The sequence below is a fragment of the Leptodactylus fuscus genome, chromosome 1, assembly GCF_031893055.1.
Source record: "Leptodactylus fuscus isolate aLepFus1 chromosome 1, aLepFus1.hap2, whole genome shotgun sequence".
NCBI classification, from domain to species: domain Eukaryota; kingdom Metazoa; phylum Chordata; class Amphibia; order Anura; family Leptodactylidae; genus Leptodactylus; species Leptodactylus fuscus.
The window spans coordinates 76,887,314-76,902,651 of record NC_134265.1 but is presented as its reverse complement, the minus strand read 5'-3'; the positions used below and the strand labels follow the sequence as shown (position 1 = coordinate 76,902,651).

Here is a 15,338-nt window from a genome sequence, read left to right as displayed (position 1 = left end):
TAAGTATCTCTCTCAAGGTATCCTTACAATAATTCCATCTAAAATCATTTTGTTCTATCTGTTCTGCGACTAATCTATCTAGACAGGTTAATCTGGATGAAATTTAGATGATCAATCTAATCACGATAAAGATTATGGTTTCATGTAATTATCATAATAGCCCAATCTTTCATTTATGGCATTGATTAATTATGAGGCTGATATCAACCATTAACTCAAGGAAATTATTGCTGGGAAAGTATTACTTCCATTAAATCTATCTCTTGGTAAAAAGAAAATTGAACGATAACTAAGGTATGATGTAAGCAGGTGGAAGATGAAAAAATACATATAAAGTGGAACACTATCTGTTCCTTGCTAGAGCATAAGGAGGGTAAATTATTCCATAGAAATCAGAGAATCTTAAGACTTTTCATTGGGGCGGTTGTATTTTATTTCATCGTGGTGTCATCATACAATCAATTTCCAGAATAAAAGATGTGTAGATAATAAATATCTCAGCGTAGGACAAGAGCCCATTGTAGGTTCAATACAATGCACAACATAGGTAGAGGGGTGCACAAGATGGTGCTTCTTTTCTTGTGTTCTCCTTAAATGACCGAACGCATAGTCAGTATCGTGCTGTGCACCGTTGTTTCTCTCCTCTGCACATAACACAATAGTCTTTCAGATTGGAGCTGTACTGTTTACTCTGCGTTCAGTTCCTCAACAAAGACTCTTTGTTGATAAAAGGAAGGGTGTCTCTTTGTTACCTGCAAAAACTACACCACAAGTGGGTCAAACACTGTAGCATTTGTCTTAAAGAAGTATTGTTTCGTTGTAGCAAGATTTCTATTTTATTGACTCTACATGGAACATTACTGACAGATGTTTGAAAGCACAATACTCGGGGCAAACACAAGCAACATTGTTTGCTCAATGTATTGATTTATTCATTTATTTTAAGCTGTTTTGTCAAGGAAGATGCACATGGTACGCTGCATTTCTTCTCACTTTAAGTACTGTAATAAAGAGAATGCAAATAGTAATTATACGTATGGCTTAGGGGAAACCATCTAGAAATGTTGCCATTTGTAAAGGACTTTAGGGAATTGGTTAAATCAGTGAAATATATAGCATTGTATTTACAAGTAAACAGATTAATTAACATATGTTCCCAAACAAATGGCTGAACAGACAAAGCCGTACGGTGTCAAGAACTAGACCTGAGATGCAGGTAGGGCAATACTAGATCCAAACAGCACACCAAGGTGCTTATAAACAGAGCCAGGCTCAATGATTTTAGAAGGACCAGTTGACTATCCTATATCTATGGGGCAGTCCTGACTCTCCCCCATTAAATATCTGGGAAAACAAGGATTGGACATGTTGGGCATGCCTAATCCTATGTTTTCATAGAGAATATAAGAGTATGACGGGTCAGGAGGAATAGCAGTAGGTTGAATCTTTGGCTATAGTGCAAATTCAAATTAAAAAATAATAATTCTTACATCTCATAAAGGCAAAACTAAAAATCATAATGGTGGATTCTGTATCTGGAATCTGAGGCAACAGTCTAAAGGAGATGTCAAAGTGTGATATAGCATTGTTACTAAAGGAGGTGTGCAAAAATGGGGCTGATTTGATCTTCTCAGGAAGTGACATCATGTCTGTCGGTCAGATTGTTGTACTGAGATTCAGTCTTAATTAATTTTAGTGGCACTGATCTATAGCACTGCTATGTGAACAACAGATGTGAGGTCATTTCCTTAAAGAAGAAAGTAGCCATGTTTTGTGATTCTGCACATCCCCTTTAAGTCAGGTATCCCTGCTCATTACGTGAGAATATATTCATGATTGTGATCCCATTCTCTTCTGCAAATTAAAGCCCAGCATGGGGACAATGCAAATATGATTTGTCCCTCTGAGGTACACGTATAATGGTTTAAGGACGTGGCCAATATAGAAAGATGCAGCCTCTTGGATCTGGGCATTGGTGGTAGTCCAAGGTCACAGGCTCTATTTTATCTTCTAACAAGCATCTATGGCAGAAATGAGGTTTAGCTAGATTTTCCCTTTAAGGAACTAAATCTACCCATAAAGATTATCTGCAGTAAAAACAAGTGATACAGAACAAGTCATATATACCATTCATCCACTAAACCTTACCCAGCACTAGTCATAAATATCCCGCACTGCCGCCATTCTTATGTCACCTGACGAAAATGTAATTGTAGGTTCCCTACAGAACCTCCTGCCCGAGGCTGAACACATTAACCAATCCATAATCTTCACAAATGGTCCTTTTGTTATGTGTGGAGTTGCAGAGTCTTTACATTACTCATGTTATGCTCATTGTGAAATGTACTAGTTGATATTGCGTTGCCAAATGCAAAACTCTATATCCATATTACAAAAGCTTCACTAAAATGTAGCGTAGTTTACAAATGTTGCCTATGAACATTAATATTTCACAGTCAGCTTGGAAAACATAAAATATCTGAAGTACATATTTATAGCTAAATGACTTTCTTCCATTTCCTAAGATCCAATTAATATGATATATTGATGATCTAAGTCACACGATATTGTATGGCCAGACTGCTCTTGTCACTTGTTGTTTAATGAATGCAAAAGTTGTTATTCATTCTGAGTTAACATTACTCAAAAATGGCAGCAATCCATACGACAAATCTTCATAATGAAACAGAAAAGCCAATATACTGTAATGCAGGGATCTGAAAGTGGAAAGGAAGACCAATAAGACCAATTGTCCCTCCAAAATACATTTAACATATTTAAATAAAGTCCTTCAGTCCTTTCCTATCAGGATTTGTTGCAATATTCAGTTGAAGGCCATACAGAAACTTTATTCTGCTAGGGGCAACACAGTGGCTCAATGGTCAGCACTACAGCCTTGCAGCACTGGAGTCCTGGGTTCGAATCTTACCAGGAAAAACATCTGTAAGGAGTTTGTATGTTCTTCCTGTGTTTGCCTGGATTTCCTCCCATTCTACAAAGACATACTGATAGGAAAAGAAAATGTACATTGTAATCCCTATATTGAGCTTACAATCTACTTTTAAAGAAAAAAAAAAAAAAGACTTTATTCTGCTTACAGATATTCCTCCAAACCATTTCATGCTCCGACCATGTATACAGGGAAATAAACCACTGCCAGACTTCTCTAGTGCTGACATATTCCCCCCTGAGAACAAAAGGTTTGGGATTGTCCAAATACAAGTGTTGCGACTTCACCGGGGAGAGTCTGGACGCCTCCATACATATTACTTGGTCAGCTTGGTGCCACCTAAGCTTGACAGCTCAGCCAACATTTATCTTATGTCTATGGCTAACATTGGTAATACACTAGTTAAGTGTAAGTAATATGGCAGATATAAAATATCCGAGTGAAATTGCTAAGAATGACATCAGAAGGCCATGCTATACTCCCATATATAAGTAGGTGGATTCTGGAGATTACAATGATGAAAAAACCTTACCGACTCTCATGTCTATTGTCATCAAGTTTTTTTCCAGAAACAGATAAATTTATGAAATTGAGGTTTCACAGCTTGACAGATGAGGACAACTCTGTTATTTACTGGTATTTTTGTTTTGTGAAAAAATGTGAAATTCTCTTATTTATTGAGGTTTATAAAGTTATTAAGTGTACAATACCTTCTTGACATGTACAGTATATGGGTAATAAAAGCTGCTCCTGAAAATAACATAATAAAGTTTTGTGTAGAGACTATTACCCTTTAGTGATAATAGACTGTTTTATAGATCCCTTCATAAAACTGCTAGCGAATAATGAAAATATGTCTGTTTCATGTAGGCATTGTTCTAAAGCATCAATCAATCATACACTTATGAGAAAATCTATTTCTAACAATGTGTCTGATGAAATTGAATGCTCAAATTCCTTAGATCCCAGTACAACCTCGCACTCAAGAGGGCACGAGAGTTACGATAGGGGTACTGTCATGGACTGGAAGGACACCTATGATTCCTCTGAGAACACTGACCCCCATGTGGCTGACTCTTTCCATAATCACCAGGACAAAAAGGGTAAGGCCTTGGAAAAGCAAACCATTTTGTATAATGAGACGTCAATCGGGGAGGGAGGTGCTTTACATGGTGTGGATGCTTTCAGCTGGATTAGTTCAATATGATGGACAAATATATGGTGATGATTGTTTTGTATCAAAATGTTTGTTTTTCTTCATTATGCATATAGACTATGTTTAGTTTTACCTATGTATGTTCTATAACATCAAATATCACGAGAACGCAACTAATGGTAGGTATCTTAAAAATTCTGAAGAACCGTTCCTACTCCTATTCCTTCCAATTTACCTCTATACAACCATGTCAGACTGGAAATCTGGAAGCAATTTGGTTGAGACTACAACAATATTAGATCTAAATTGTTTTGTGACTGTACACTAATTTAATACACCCGTTTCTCTATAACCTATCAAAGAAGATAATGGCTACCATGACAGTTTAAGGAGATAATGACTACCATTTATTTACCGTTGTGAACATTTGGTTACCAGCATTCCGCATGTGTGACCCATTTTCTACACACATTACCTCATAATGGGCACTTGGTAGGATAAAAGGGTGATGTCCTTCTTTATTACAATATGGAGATGAGTGCAATATGAAAGTTATTGACCTGTAACCTAGGACAATCGACCCCTAACTGGTTATATGCCCAGCCACTGACTACACAGCAGAACACAATGGTTAATGGAGGTATTTTTTTACTGATTAAAGTAGTTTCCCCAGATTATTAACCCATGAAGAAAAGTGGAATGCCTTATGCATTAAGTAATTCAATCGTCTTCTGTGAAAGGGTAGAAAATTTGGAACAGATCCTCTTTATGATTTCTGACCTATTCATGAAGAGATGGCACACTGAACCAGCCCATTATGTCATCCGAATCATCCAAAGAACTAATTTTAACATTATCTCGATGCTTCTCTCCTGTCATTACAGCAAATAATAGATATCACATTGTGCTCCGCTACTTCTCCTGGGTGTTAAAGTAAGACATGATTAATGAACAAGGTGCTGAACCAGAAAACTTGCACTGCAAATAGAAAAGCAACCCAGGGACATGTTAAGAATCTGTTGATTTTTGTCATTGGTTTGCTACTGGATAAAACCATATACAGAAAGTAGTCGCTGAGATGATAGACAATTCAATTGCATGTGTGTTTATGGTTATAATTATTTATTGTGAATATTTTATTGCTTTCGGGGGATGGGTGGTATTGCATATATCATATTGACTAAGCTGAAAGCATCGCACACGCCAACATGTAAAGAATAAGAGAGCTCACACAATGGTGGCAGAGGTTACGCATGGGTGTTTTATCATTATCACATTTGTGTGCTTAATACTCCTTGTCTGTCTGTCCACTTATTCTGGAATGGTGTTAAACAGCAACAATCTTAAACAGGAAGACAATGAGTAACCGTGCTGTACACAAAATCCAGTTAAATGCTTGATGTTTTGTTTTGTTTTTAATTTTCTGTTGTTTTTTCTCACTTTTTTGCTGATGATTTTGATTTTGTCAACTACGATTTTCGTTTTCACTTTTTGTTTTGCAAAGTGCTATGTGGTGTTATTAAGTGTAATTCCTTTGGAAGGTGTCTTCTTTCATTTTCACGCTGACAGTAAATTCCTTCTGTGTACTAATTCTTAATTCACTTGCTGCTTGGTTTGCAATGACACTAGTGGTTTGATGATGTCACATCCATATGTTCAACATATGCACAAGCTCAGGTACCTGGAGGATAAGGATGTGCTAGGTAGCCCATGAAATTGCTTGGCTCATTGGGATGTGACATTTGTACACCACTGCTTAATTAGCTAAATATACTCTGGAGTTGTTGTGCATACAGAACACATTTCCATGCAGTTAAAATATATATATGTGCAGCATACTCGCTGCTTGCCGATGGCAGCTTGCTTGTCTTCCTGCATTTAGCAGGTTAAGTGAACTTGCTGTTCTTTTCTTCTAAACAAACCAGATCCATTGTAATTGTTACAACTCCAGTGTATGTTTTATTTTTGTGCGGTGTTTTTTTTTTTTTTAATAGACTTTTGTGTGTTTCTCACATATGCAAGTTTAACTAAAATCACTTCTAACACTAACCCTTCTCCTCCCTCCTGCTACCATTGTACTTTGCCTCCCTCCTTGGTTCCTTCCCTTAAATTGACATTAACATCTAAAATTCTCACTATTCATCCCTAGCAACTGTTTGTTAGAGTGACTTCTTGGTGCTAGAAGACTATGGCATAAAAGTGGCTCTTCTTATGGATGGTATGAAGAAAATACTAGTGAGACAGTATTTTGAAACTTTGTCTTTAGAAGCCGGACCAGTATTGGCCATAGGTCTGCTACCAACTAAAGGCTGTATTTACATAAAATAAGATAATCCTTTAATAGTCCCACCATTGGGAAATTCATTGTGTTACAGCAGAATGGATAATCCAGTAATATATTACAAGAAAAGAACACCTACAAGCTCATAGCAGATAGAAAAGATACTTGGAGGAATAGCAACTAGGAAGAAAAAGAAAGACTTCAGGATCATTTAGTTCTCTGTGTGGAGTGATCTCCATTTAGCCTGATGTTGATTAGACAGCCTGACCGCGGTTAGCATTTAGTTCTCTGTGAGGAGTGATCTCCATTTAGCCTGATGTTGATTAGACAGCCTGACCGCGGTTAGGATTAAGCATCTCCGATAGCACGCCTTCTCACACTTTGGGGTGAAGCATTCGGTCACTGACAGTACTGCCCAGTGCTGTCACAGTCTCATACATGGGATGGGACAGTATCCTTCTGTCACCCACCACCTGTACTGGGTCCAGTGAAAACTGAATAATCTGCAAATAAACTGCATAAAAGAGTTCCACAACCATCCAGCGAGCGCTTGCTCGTTGATCAAGTGATCAGTGGCATTATTAGACAGAACTATTATTGGGGCAGCACTTGTTTCCAATAATAGCCGTAAACACTGCCCATCTAATAGGTTCTTTAATTGTACCATGTAGATTTATCCTACCATATCCAGGTCCATTTCCATAAACAGCCTATTCACTTGGATAAATGAACGAGTGGTTAATATTTAACATGTATAGCATATTTATAATAGTTACAGCTTCAAAGATTTAGCCAAAAAATACTAGTGCTTCCTTTTCCTCATAAATTCTCAGTGAGTCAACTTTAAGGGGAAATAGTCAAGAACTCGCCATCAGTCCTGTAGGCTTTGAATGGAGCATCAGCGTTCCCAGTCACCAGTCCATTCATATTTCTTCTGTGATTCCACTGTGACAGTGTAGTGAGTAGGAACAAGAAGGTTGGGGGTCCCCATTCTAGTGATTGTGGGGGTCTCAGTGTTGAGACCTTCAAGAATTAGACAGTTATCACATCCATGGAAAGTCACATTTTATGCCTGGAAAAAGAAAGCAAAAGAAGAACATCTTACAAATCCAGGCTAGGAATGAGTGGTCATCTTTATATGAAGGTGTTACTGTCCTTTTAAGTTAAGACAATCAAAACAAGTAGTCTCTCTGTGACCTATTCCAAGGCTTTATCCTATTAGTAATGATAGTGCTTGTGTATGTGTAATAGATCTACTAACCAAACCTGTGGGTGTCAGAAGCAACTCTAAATGCAGTCACGAGAAAATGAACTCATTTTCTTCATTCATTGAGCTGCATTTCCCATGACCTTCCCTGTTGGTCCTCGTCTGGTTTCTTTTCTCCTTGCACCTTTCTCTAGATGTCTATAACTTATAGGTAAATGCTGCCAACTCCCCTTTTTTATCCTGATGTCTCCAAGTGTCTGGAGTCTTCCCAGCTTTCTTAATGAGCTTGATAAATTAGCCGCAGTTGTGAGCTGCTGGAGACTCCGGCTCTTCTTTCCTCTTCTCAAGTAATGGGACCATTGTCTTCTCAAACACACATGTGAACTCCAGGTTTATTCTAACAATCCGCCTTTTTGTCTTCCTGCTTCTCTAATACATCGTCATGGAAAATGAATCCATGTAGAACGCTTTACATTCATGTTCACAGTTGACAAATCATGATTAATGAAGTTTTTCACTGAAAATGGGATTTAGCCCTTTGGTCTGCTAAAGTCTAGTACTGTATGTAATCACCCTTTATTGGAATTTATCTCTCTAGAATATAAAATTGTTAGATTATTGTATGAATTTGTTCCATTTTCCCTGGAGATCTATCCAGATCTACATTTCATATGATATATTTGGTGTAAGATCAAAGACTACTAGAGGAACAGTTAAGGAGCGATTGCTGTATACTGTATATTGTTTGCCATGTGCTTGCATATTTGCGTCTCTTATGTTATAGGGGTGATATGATAGACTAGGAACATCTATAATGTACATGTGTAATGTAAGACATTGATGAAATACAGTGAAACTTCTTCGAGATGATCACTCAGAATTATATTGATGGTGGACTTCTCAAAAAAAAGGAGAGACGTAGCAGTCATTAAACGAACATTTGACAACACAATATGAACATTTGTTTAAGGCCTGCTATATCTGTATACCTAATATATTGTGGAACTGAACATTTCCCCCTGGAAATCTGACTTGGATAATGGGGTGGTCTCCTCAAAGAGGTAGTCTTTTGGATAGATTTCATTGTGTGCCAAATGTAAATAAAGGGGCTCTATCATTGGGGAAAGTCATTTTTAACTAAGTACACACTTGCATAGCCTTTGGAAAGACTGTTCCACACCTACCTTTTTTATGTAAATTGGCTCAGTAATTTTTGAATAAGTCCGTTTTTATCCATATGCTAATTAGGCTTCAGCATGCACTCCAGACGTTTCAGGGAGCACTGTGTGCTGTGTGTGTGAGAGCAGCGAAAGGAGTCGTCAGCAGCAGCCTGTGCTGTACACATAGCAGAGAGAGGAGTGCTCACTGAGAACTTCCTGTGCTCGCTGGAGGCTAATTAGCACATTAATAAAAACGGGCTCATTCAAAAACTACTGAGGGGATTAACATACAAAAGGTATGTGTGGAATAGCCTTTCTAAAGGCTATGCAACTATGTGCTTAAATAAAATGACTTTTTCCAATGATAGAGCCCCTTTAAGGAAACTTTTCGACCAAAAGAGAATCTATTTATTACAACACTCCCTTATAGCTATTGCTTTAGGTCACTAATCATTTTATATGTTAAGTTAGGCTACATTCATAAAAATGATTGTAAACAAAAGTTGGTTTTGTCACAGTCATTTTACATCCAGCCTGGACCTGTTTTCAAAGATTCCTCACAGGTCATGTTCTATTTTTTTTGAAGGTCTGTCAAAACGGACCTTCAAAAAAATGGGCATATGAATAGCCATGCTAAAATCAATAAGGCAGATTTATTATGACATGCGTTTCGTATACCGGTCATAGTGAAGGTGCAGGACAAGCCTAATTTATCAGGAATTAATTGGTGTGAGTTATGTGGGGTCAAAACTTTCCCTGGGCTGTTCTGCAATCCACCCTACTTAGCCTACATTCACATGAAGTGATGAACAAAACACCGTATTGGGGATTGTCCACAGTTTTGGCACAAGAAAGGGCTTTGATGAACTACATTACCACATATCTATGCCAGAAAACTGCCATAGATGTGTGTATGAATCCCACCCAATGTTCTCTAAAAACAGCCATCGTGTGTCCATTTTTAGAGAATAAGGTATAAATTTAGAAAAACATATACTCATATGGTATATGCAATCTGTCTGCAACTGAACATCATTGGCCAAGTGCAGTTGTTGATCACTGACTTTTCTACTTTAAGTAGTGCAGCTGTTGTACATAGTGATCAATTCTCACTTTTAGTTACTGTGAACAACACTGACACTCCTTGTAAGAAGCCATGTGATTCTTTAGTGCTTAGAATTATTTATCACCGTGTGCACCTCCTGTCAAGTGGTTGGTCATTGGTAGACACAGCTATATCCAAAACATGCTAAATTCAAGTTGTGAAATATATATATCTTATATTATTGCCATGACAAGTGCTCTGAGATCACTGGCTGAGGAAGTGGAAATGTTCTCAGGAAGAGGAAATCTGTTCCTGTCCAATGACATGATAAGAATTAATGCCCTGCAGATGTGTTGGAAAACTCCAACTGGAATGTTGCCTAAGTGAACAGGAAAATCAGATTTGCTATAGTATTGTAAAATAGAGCAAAAGATTACAAAAAAAGCAAATTTCAGCATATACAGTATTTTATTAAAAAAATAAACTAAGCCATTTAATAATGACTTCATTACACCGTATGTTTACTAATATTGGCTTCCGCACATATGTATGTTAGTACTTTGGAATTACATGCAGCTTCCTTTAACTCCCTATAGGTCTGATGGCAGAGTCCAGGGCAATCATGGCTCTGGACTTTGCTTACATTAGACCTATCCATTCCCATTGTAAATGCAGGGTGTTAGATTTCATGACATGCTCCATTTCCATCGTTCCTTCTTTTTCTATCGAGGCTAATGGATGTAATGGACTATTTTTAATGGCCCTTATGGCTTTTCTGCCCCAGTTCAAATTCAGAGCTTAAACTTTTGCTAAAATACCCCCAGACCTGTTCACTAGAGTGGTAAAAACTCTGATTGAATGGAGACTTTTCCTTGGGGCTTTCTGTCTGGAGCTTTCTTTCATTAGACTTTAGTCTGTTATATTGATGTTTACTGGAGCTGACTTTTCCTTACCGAACACAGAGGTCAGAGCTTAGAATACACAAGTGGGATGAGATGACAAGTAATGTTAGTCTAATGGTTCTTCTAGTACTCGCACACATCTTGTGGCAGCGGAGATGAAAGAAAAGGCTTAGACTCTGCATTGCAAACATAGGGCATCTCTACCACATTGTGCACTTTCCAAGTCATGTTGATCTCATGTAATGGTGATGATCATTGCATGTAAGTGATATGTAGTGTCTATCACATCATTGTAATAGTAGCTGAAATGAAATAACTGAATCCTGTTACATGTCATGATGGCTTTAATAATGGTGATGGTTGTCATTCAGTGACTGCAAACAGTTCTTTAACTATAAGAAATGGATACGCTAAATATATTACAAGGTTGTATAACCATTTTACAATCAATAAGCTTCATTTGTTGCCCCATCTGGAAAGCACATGTCCATACACCCCACGCCAAGGGTCACTACTAGGAAGAGTTTTTCCCAGTCTCGTAGATTAAGCCTTGCAATACATTACATGGTGATGAATAGGTGTCATGTATTACTAGAATACTACACAAGAGGAGAGGAAGTGAATGCCCAGGGCTACTCTCGTTTGATGGCTTAAATGGTGGCTAGCCAAAAGTCTGGCTTTGCTTGAGTAATATATCATTAGAGATAAATCATTGTGAAATCGCCTACAACAGTTTCACAATGATTTTTCTCTAGTGTTTAGGATTGGGCTACATAACTTTGGCCACACAATAGGAGTTGTAGCCAAAGTCACCATGTTGCCTTAGCCGTAATCTCTATAGGTGTGAAATGGCAGACAGATCACTGTTCTACAAGGCACTATTTCATGGAAGTGACATTAAAATTGGACTACAAAATCACACAGAAATCTCTGGGATCTGAAATTTTCATATAGTTTTGTGGCAGAAACTTTTAGATCATTGGGGCAGAACAACTAATGAAAATGAGCCAGAATTCAGTTATTTGGGCCAAACATGGTTTGACAGTTTCTACATCTAAGGCTGGTCTTACACGACCGTATTGATTTTACAGTCCACAAGTTGCTGATCTGCAACATAGACACTGCAGACACCCGTGTCCTGCTGCACTCGCCCATAGAGTTCTATGGGTGCGTCCGTGCAGTGCCGCAATTCACAACCTTTGCGGACCTGCTGTATAAAGTGTGGACCTTGGTTGCGGCTCAGCACACCACGGATAAAATATCTGGTGGTGTAAGAGGCCGCACTGAATATAATGTGTCCGCAATTGCGGACCATTTGCAGACTTACATTACGGCCTAGTAAGACCAGCCTTAGGAGGGGCCTATCAGACAGGGATGGGGCTTGTCAAAAAGTGTGGGTTTTTTTTATCAGAAGCTAAGTCAACTAATAAGTGGTATAAATTTGTTTGCAAATTGCTACCAAAGAAGTGATAGTGACAAAAAAAAATCCCCTGCAAAACCTTGCCTATAGGGATTCCTGAGCAATCTCATTTTTCCCAATGAATAGTGATATTGCTCGGTCCTAGGGGTTTCTAAGATCAGTCAACAAAATGTTTAGGTCCAGCCCTAGAAGGAATTGTGACAACCCTATGGCTCTCAGGTCCAGGCTGAGAGCCTGTTGTCTCTGTGCTCAGCAGAAACAGCCATGCAATACCATTCACTTCCACAAGGGCCCAATGATTAAAAAATAGTTGTACTCAATTTGTGCCCTTCTACAGGATACATATATAACAATAAAGCAATGAAGTGTTCATCCATCAGAAACACGTAATCTCTTTACAGAACATAGTGCATAACCATGGAGGGATAATATGTAGTATGCTCTGAACATATTATATTACATACAAGTTAATTCACAGCTTTTCAGAGAAAAGTGAAATACCCATAGACCTTACTAGAACAGTGCCACCTTGTGGTCAAATTATTATACAAGATACTGTAAGTGCTTGTTAAGTCAACAAAATGATGGAAAATATGGGATGTATAGACATACAGTATATACTCCAAAGTATTCAAGACTATAGTCTCTCAATGTGAGCTTCACACCAGGCTCTGCACTAAAATTCTTGACATCTTCTTTAAAGGGATTCTACTAGAGATGAGCGAGTATTGTTCGGATCAGCCGATCCGAACAGCACGCTCGCATAGAAATGAATGGACGTAGCCGGCACGCGGGGGGTTAAGCGGCCGGCCGCCGTCAAAGCGGAAGTACCAGGTGCATTCATTCATTTCTATGGAGCGTGCTGTTCGGATCAGCTGATCCCAACAGTACTCGCTCATCTCTAGATTCTACCATTAAAACTTTTTTTTTTTGTGGATAAGACGTCGGAATAGCCTTTAGAAAGGCTATTCATCTCTTACCTTTAGACGTGGTCTCCACCACGCCGTTCCTCAGAAATACCGGTTTTTACCGGTATACAAATGAGTTCTCTCGCAGCGATGGGGACTGGCCCCAGCGCTCAAACAGCGATGAGGGCGTACCCACCACTGCCAGAGAAGTGTCTCCAAGTGCCGCCTCCTTCTTTGTCCACCGCGTCATGTTCAAAGTCTTCTTCCGGCGCAGGCTCGTAACCTAGCAGAACAGACTACACAGACGCACAGGCGACGGGAAAATGGCCGCTAACAATACTGTGCAAATGGCCATTTCCCCGTGAGCTGTGCGCCTGTGCAGTCTGCTCTGCTCTGCTAGAAGTTATGAGCCTGCGCCGGAAGAAGACTTTGAAGATGACGCGGTGGACAAAGAAGGAGGCTGTGCTTTTAGACACTTCTCTGGTAGCGGTGGGGATGCCCTCATTGCTGTTTGAGTGCTGGGGCACGCCCCAATCACTGTGGGAGAACTCATTTGCATACCAGTAAAAAACGGTATTTCTAAAGAACGGCGCAGCGAAGACCACGTCTACAGGTAAGAGACGAATAGCCTTTCTAAAGGCTATTCTGACGTCTTATCCACACACAAAAAAAATGTTTTAATGGTAGAATCCCTTTAATATCAGACATTTATTTTCCCTAGCATAAGCCAGAACCCATTATTTTTTTTTTTGTAGGTAAACATCCCTTTAAAAAGCTGGTCTTTGTGTAGACGACAGTGAATGTATCAAATGTAGTGACACAGAGAATCACTCCCCGGCTTCTGATGTGCTTGACTCCCCTAATAAAATAGGACATCTCATTACAATTCATGCATTAGACTTACACAATATAAAATGACACATGCTTAAGTCAATGTTTGCCCAAGAATATTTATCAGGGGTAAACATGAGGATGTAGCTCTGATAAATAGGCTTATCAGAGTTGCCGTATTTACATAAATTAGCTCCTGTACTGTGATATCACATGTGAAAATGCTAATTTTCACATTTGCATACTTTCCAGCTCAGTTGACACTTCTGGAGGACTAGGGGAGACGCTAATGTGTTTATACTGTTATATATATACTGTATATTCATATATGAGAGCAACATCTTAGCCGGCAGTTTCCATCTACCACCTGTAGACACAGAAATATGTTTTAGGATAGTGCTAGGTCTCTCCTCTCTACTTAGCATGTGCGCACTGCAGAATACATTAATCCAGTTTGCTATAGGATAAAGGATTCATATGTTTGTTTGTTTTTATGTTACTTCAACCTAAAATGATCAGAATTTTGTGGGAACCCCATTTTTGGAAGGTTCCTAATGATATTGGAGCACCCACCATTGGGACCCCCTCCTCTCCATTAATGAGCTGTAATCCTTGGGGTAACATAGTATTGAGTGTTAAATTTGTCTCATGGCAAATGAGTTATTAAGTTGGGCTTGATATCGATCGATTGTTCATAAAAGGAACAGATGTGTGTCCTCCAGAACGAGAGATAATCTTTGTTGCACTGCCTAATACATGAGGGTCCTGAATGGGGTTACCCCAATATTAAAGGGAACCTGCAAGGGTTATATTAAAAAGCAGGAACAAATACCATTAGTAGACTGATATATAACCATAAGTAGACTGATATATACTTTTATAGTAAACACTCAGTATAACTTACTCTTGATTGATCTAAATCTCAGCTCAATCTGGGTTTAGGAGTCCAGTGGGCGGTCCGACAGTGATAAACAGCCTTTGCTATATGTAGATTAGAGATAGTTGTCGATCAGTGAGTAAGAGCACCCACTGGACTGAAATACAAGTTATAATGAATCTCTTCCCAGAAAACTATAAATTTGTGCTGCTCCTTCTGCTCTATTCCATGCTGCCTGCAGATTAGATTCTCATTGTGACAGGATCACTTTAATTAAAATTACTGAAGGAGTAATAAATGACATTTAATGGATAGGTAACTAATCTGGATCCCATCTCATACTGTTGCAATTTTCCCAGATGGCATTTCTTGCATTTTTCCATATAGCGGTGGCAAACGTCATTTACTGACAATCCTGTAAAAATGAGCTGGATATTTTTTTAAAAAAATATGTATTTTCCAGAAAGAGCGCTACTTCAGTTTATAGGTTGTGCCAGATACTGCAGCTCAGCACCAATAGCTAGAATGGTTCTGTACTGAAATACAAAAACAGCCCATAGACAGGAGTGATGTTGTTTTTGGAAGAGCAAACCCCTTTATC

The 15,338-nt window shown here is 38.7% G+C and overlaps 1 protein-coding gene across 9 annotated transcripts in view; it reads left to right on the top strand.

Annotated features, from left to right (window-relative positions):
- SEMA6A (semaphorin 6A) overlaps window positions 1-15,338 on the top strand; it is a 193,434-nt gene that overhangs the window by 119,744 nt on the left and 58,352 nt on the right. For 6 of the 9 annotated variants that reach the window (XR_012715502.1, XR_012715501.1, XM_075272204.1 and 3 more), the window contains one exon: window positions 3,913-4,053. The exons of 2 other annotated variants lie outside the window; for them this stretch is intronic. Coding sequence is in view for 5 of the 7 variants with exons in the window: in XM_075272204.1 (XP_075128305.1) it covers window positions 3,913-4,053 (141 nt within the window). In the remaining 2 variants the exon portion in view is untranslated. Of the gene's footprint in view, window positions 1-3,912; window positions 4,070-15,338 lie in introns of those variants that run through there. One more of the 9 variants, XM_075272224.1, reaches the window with a different exon arrangement.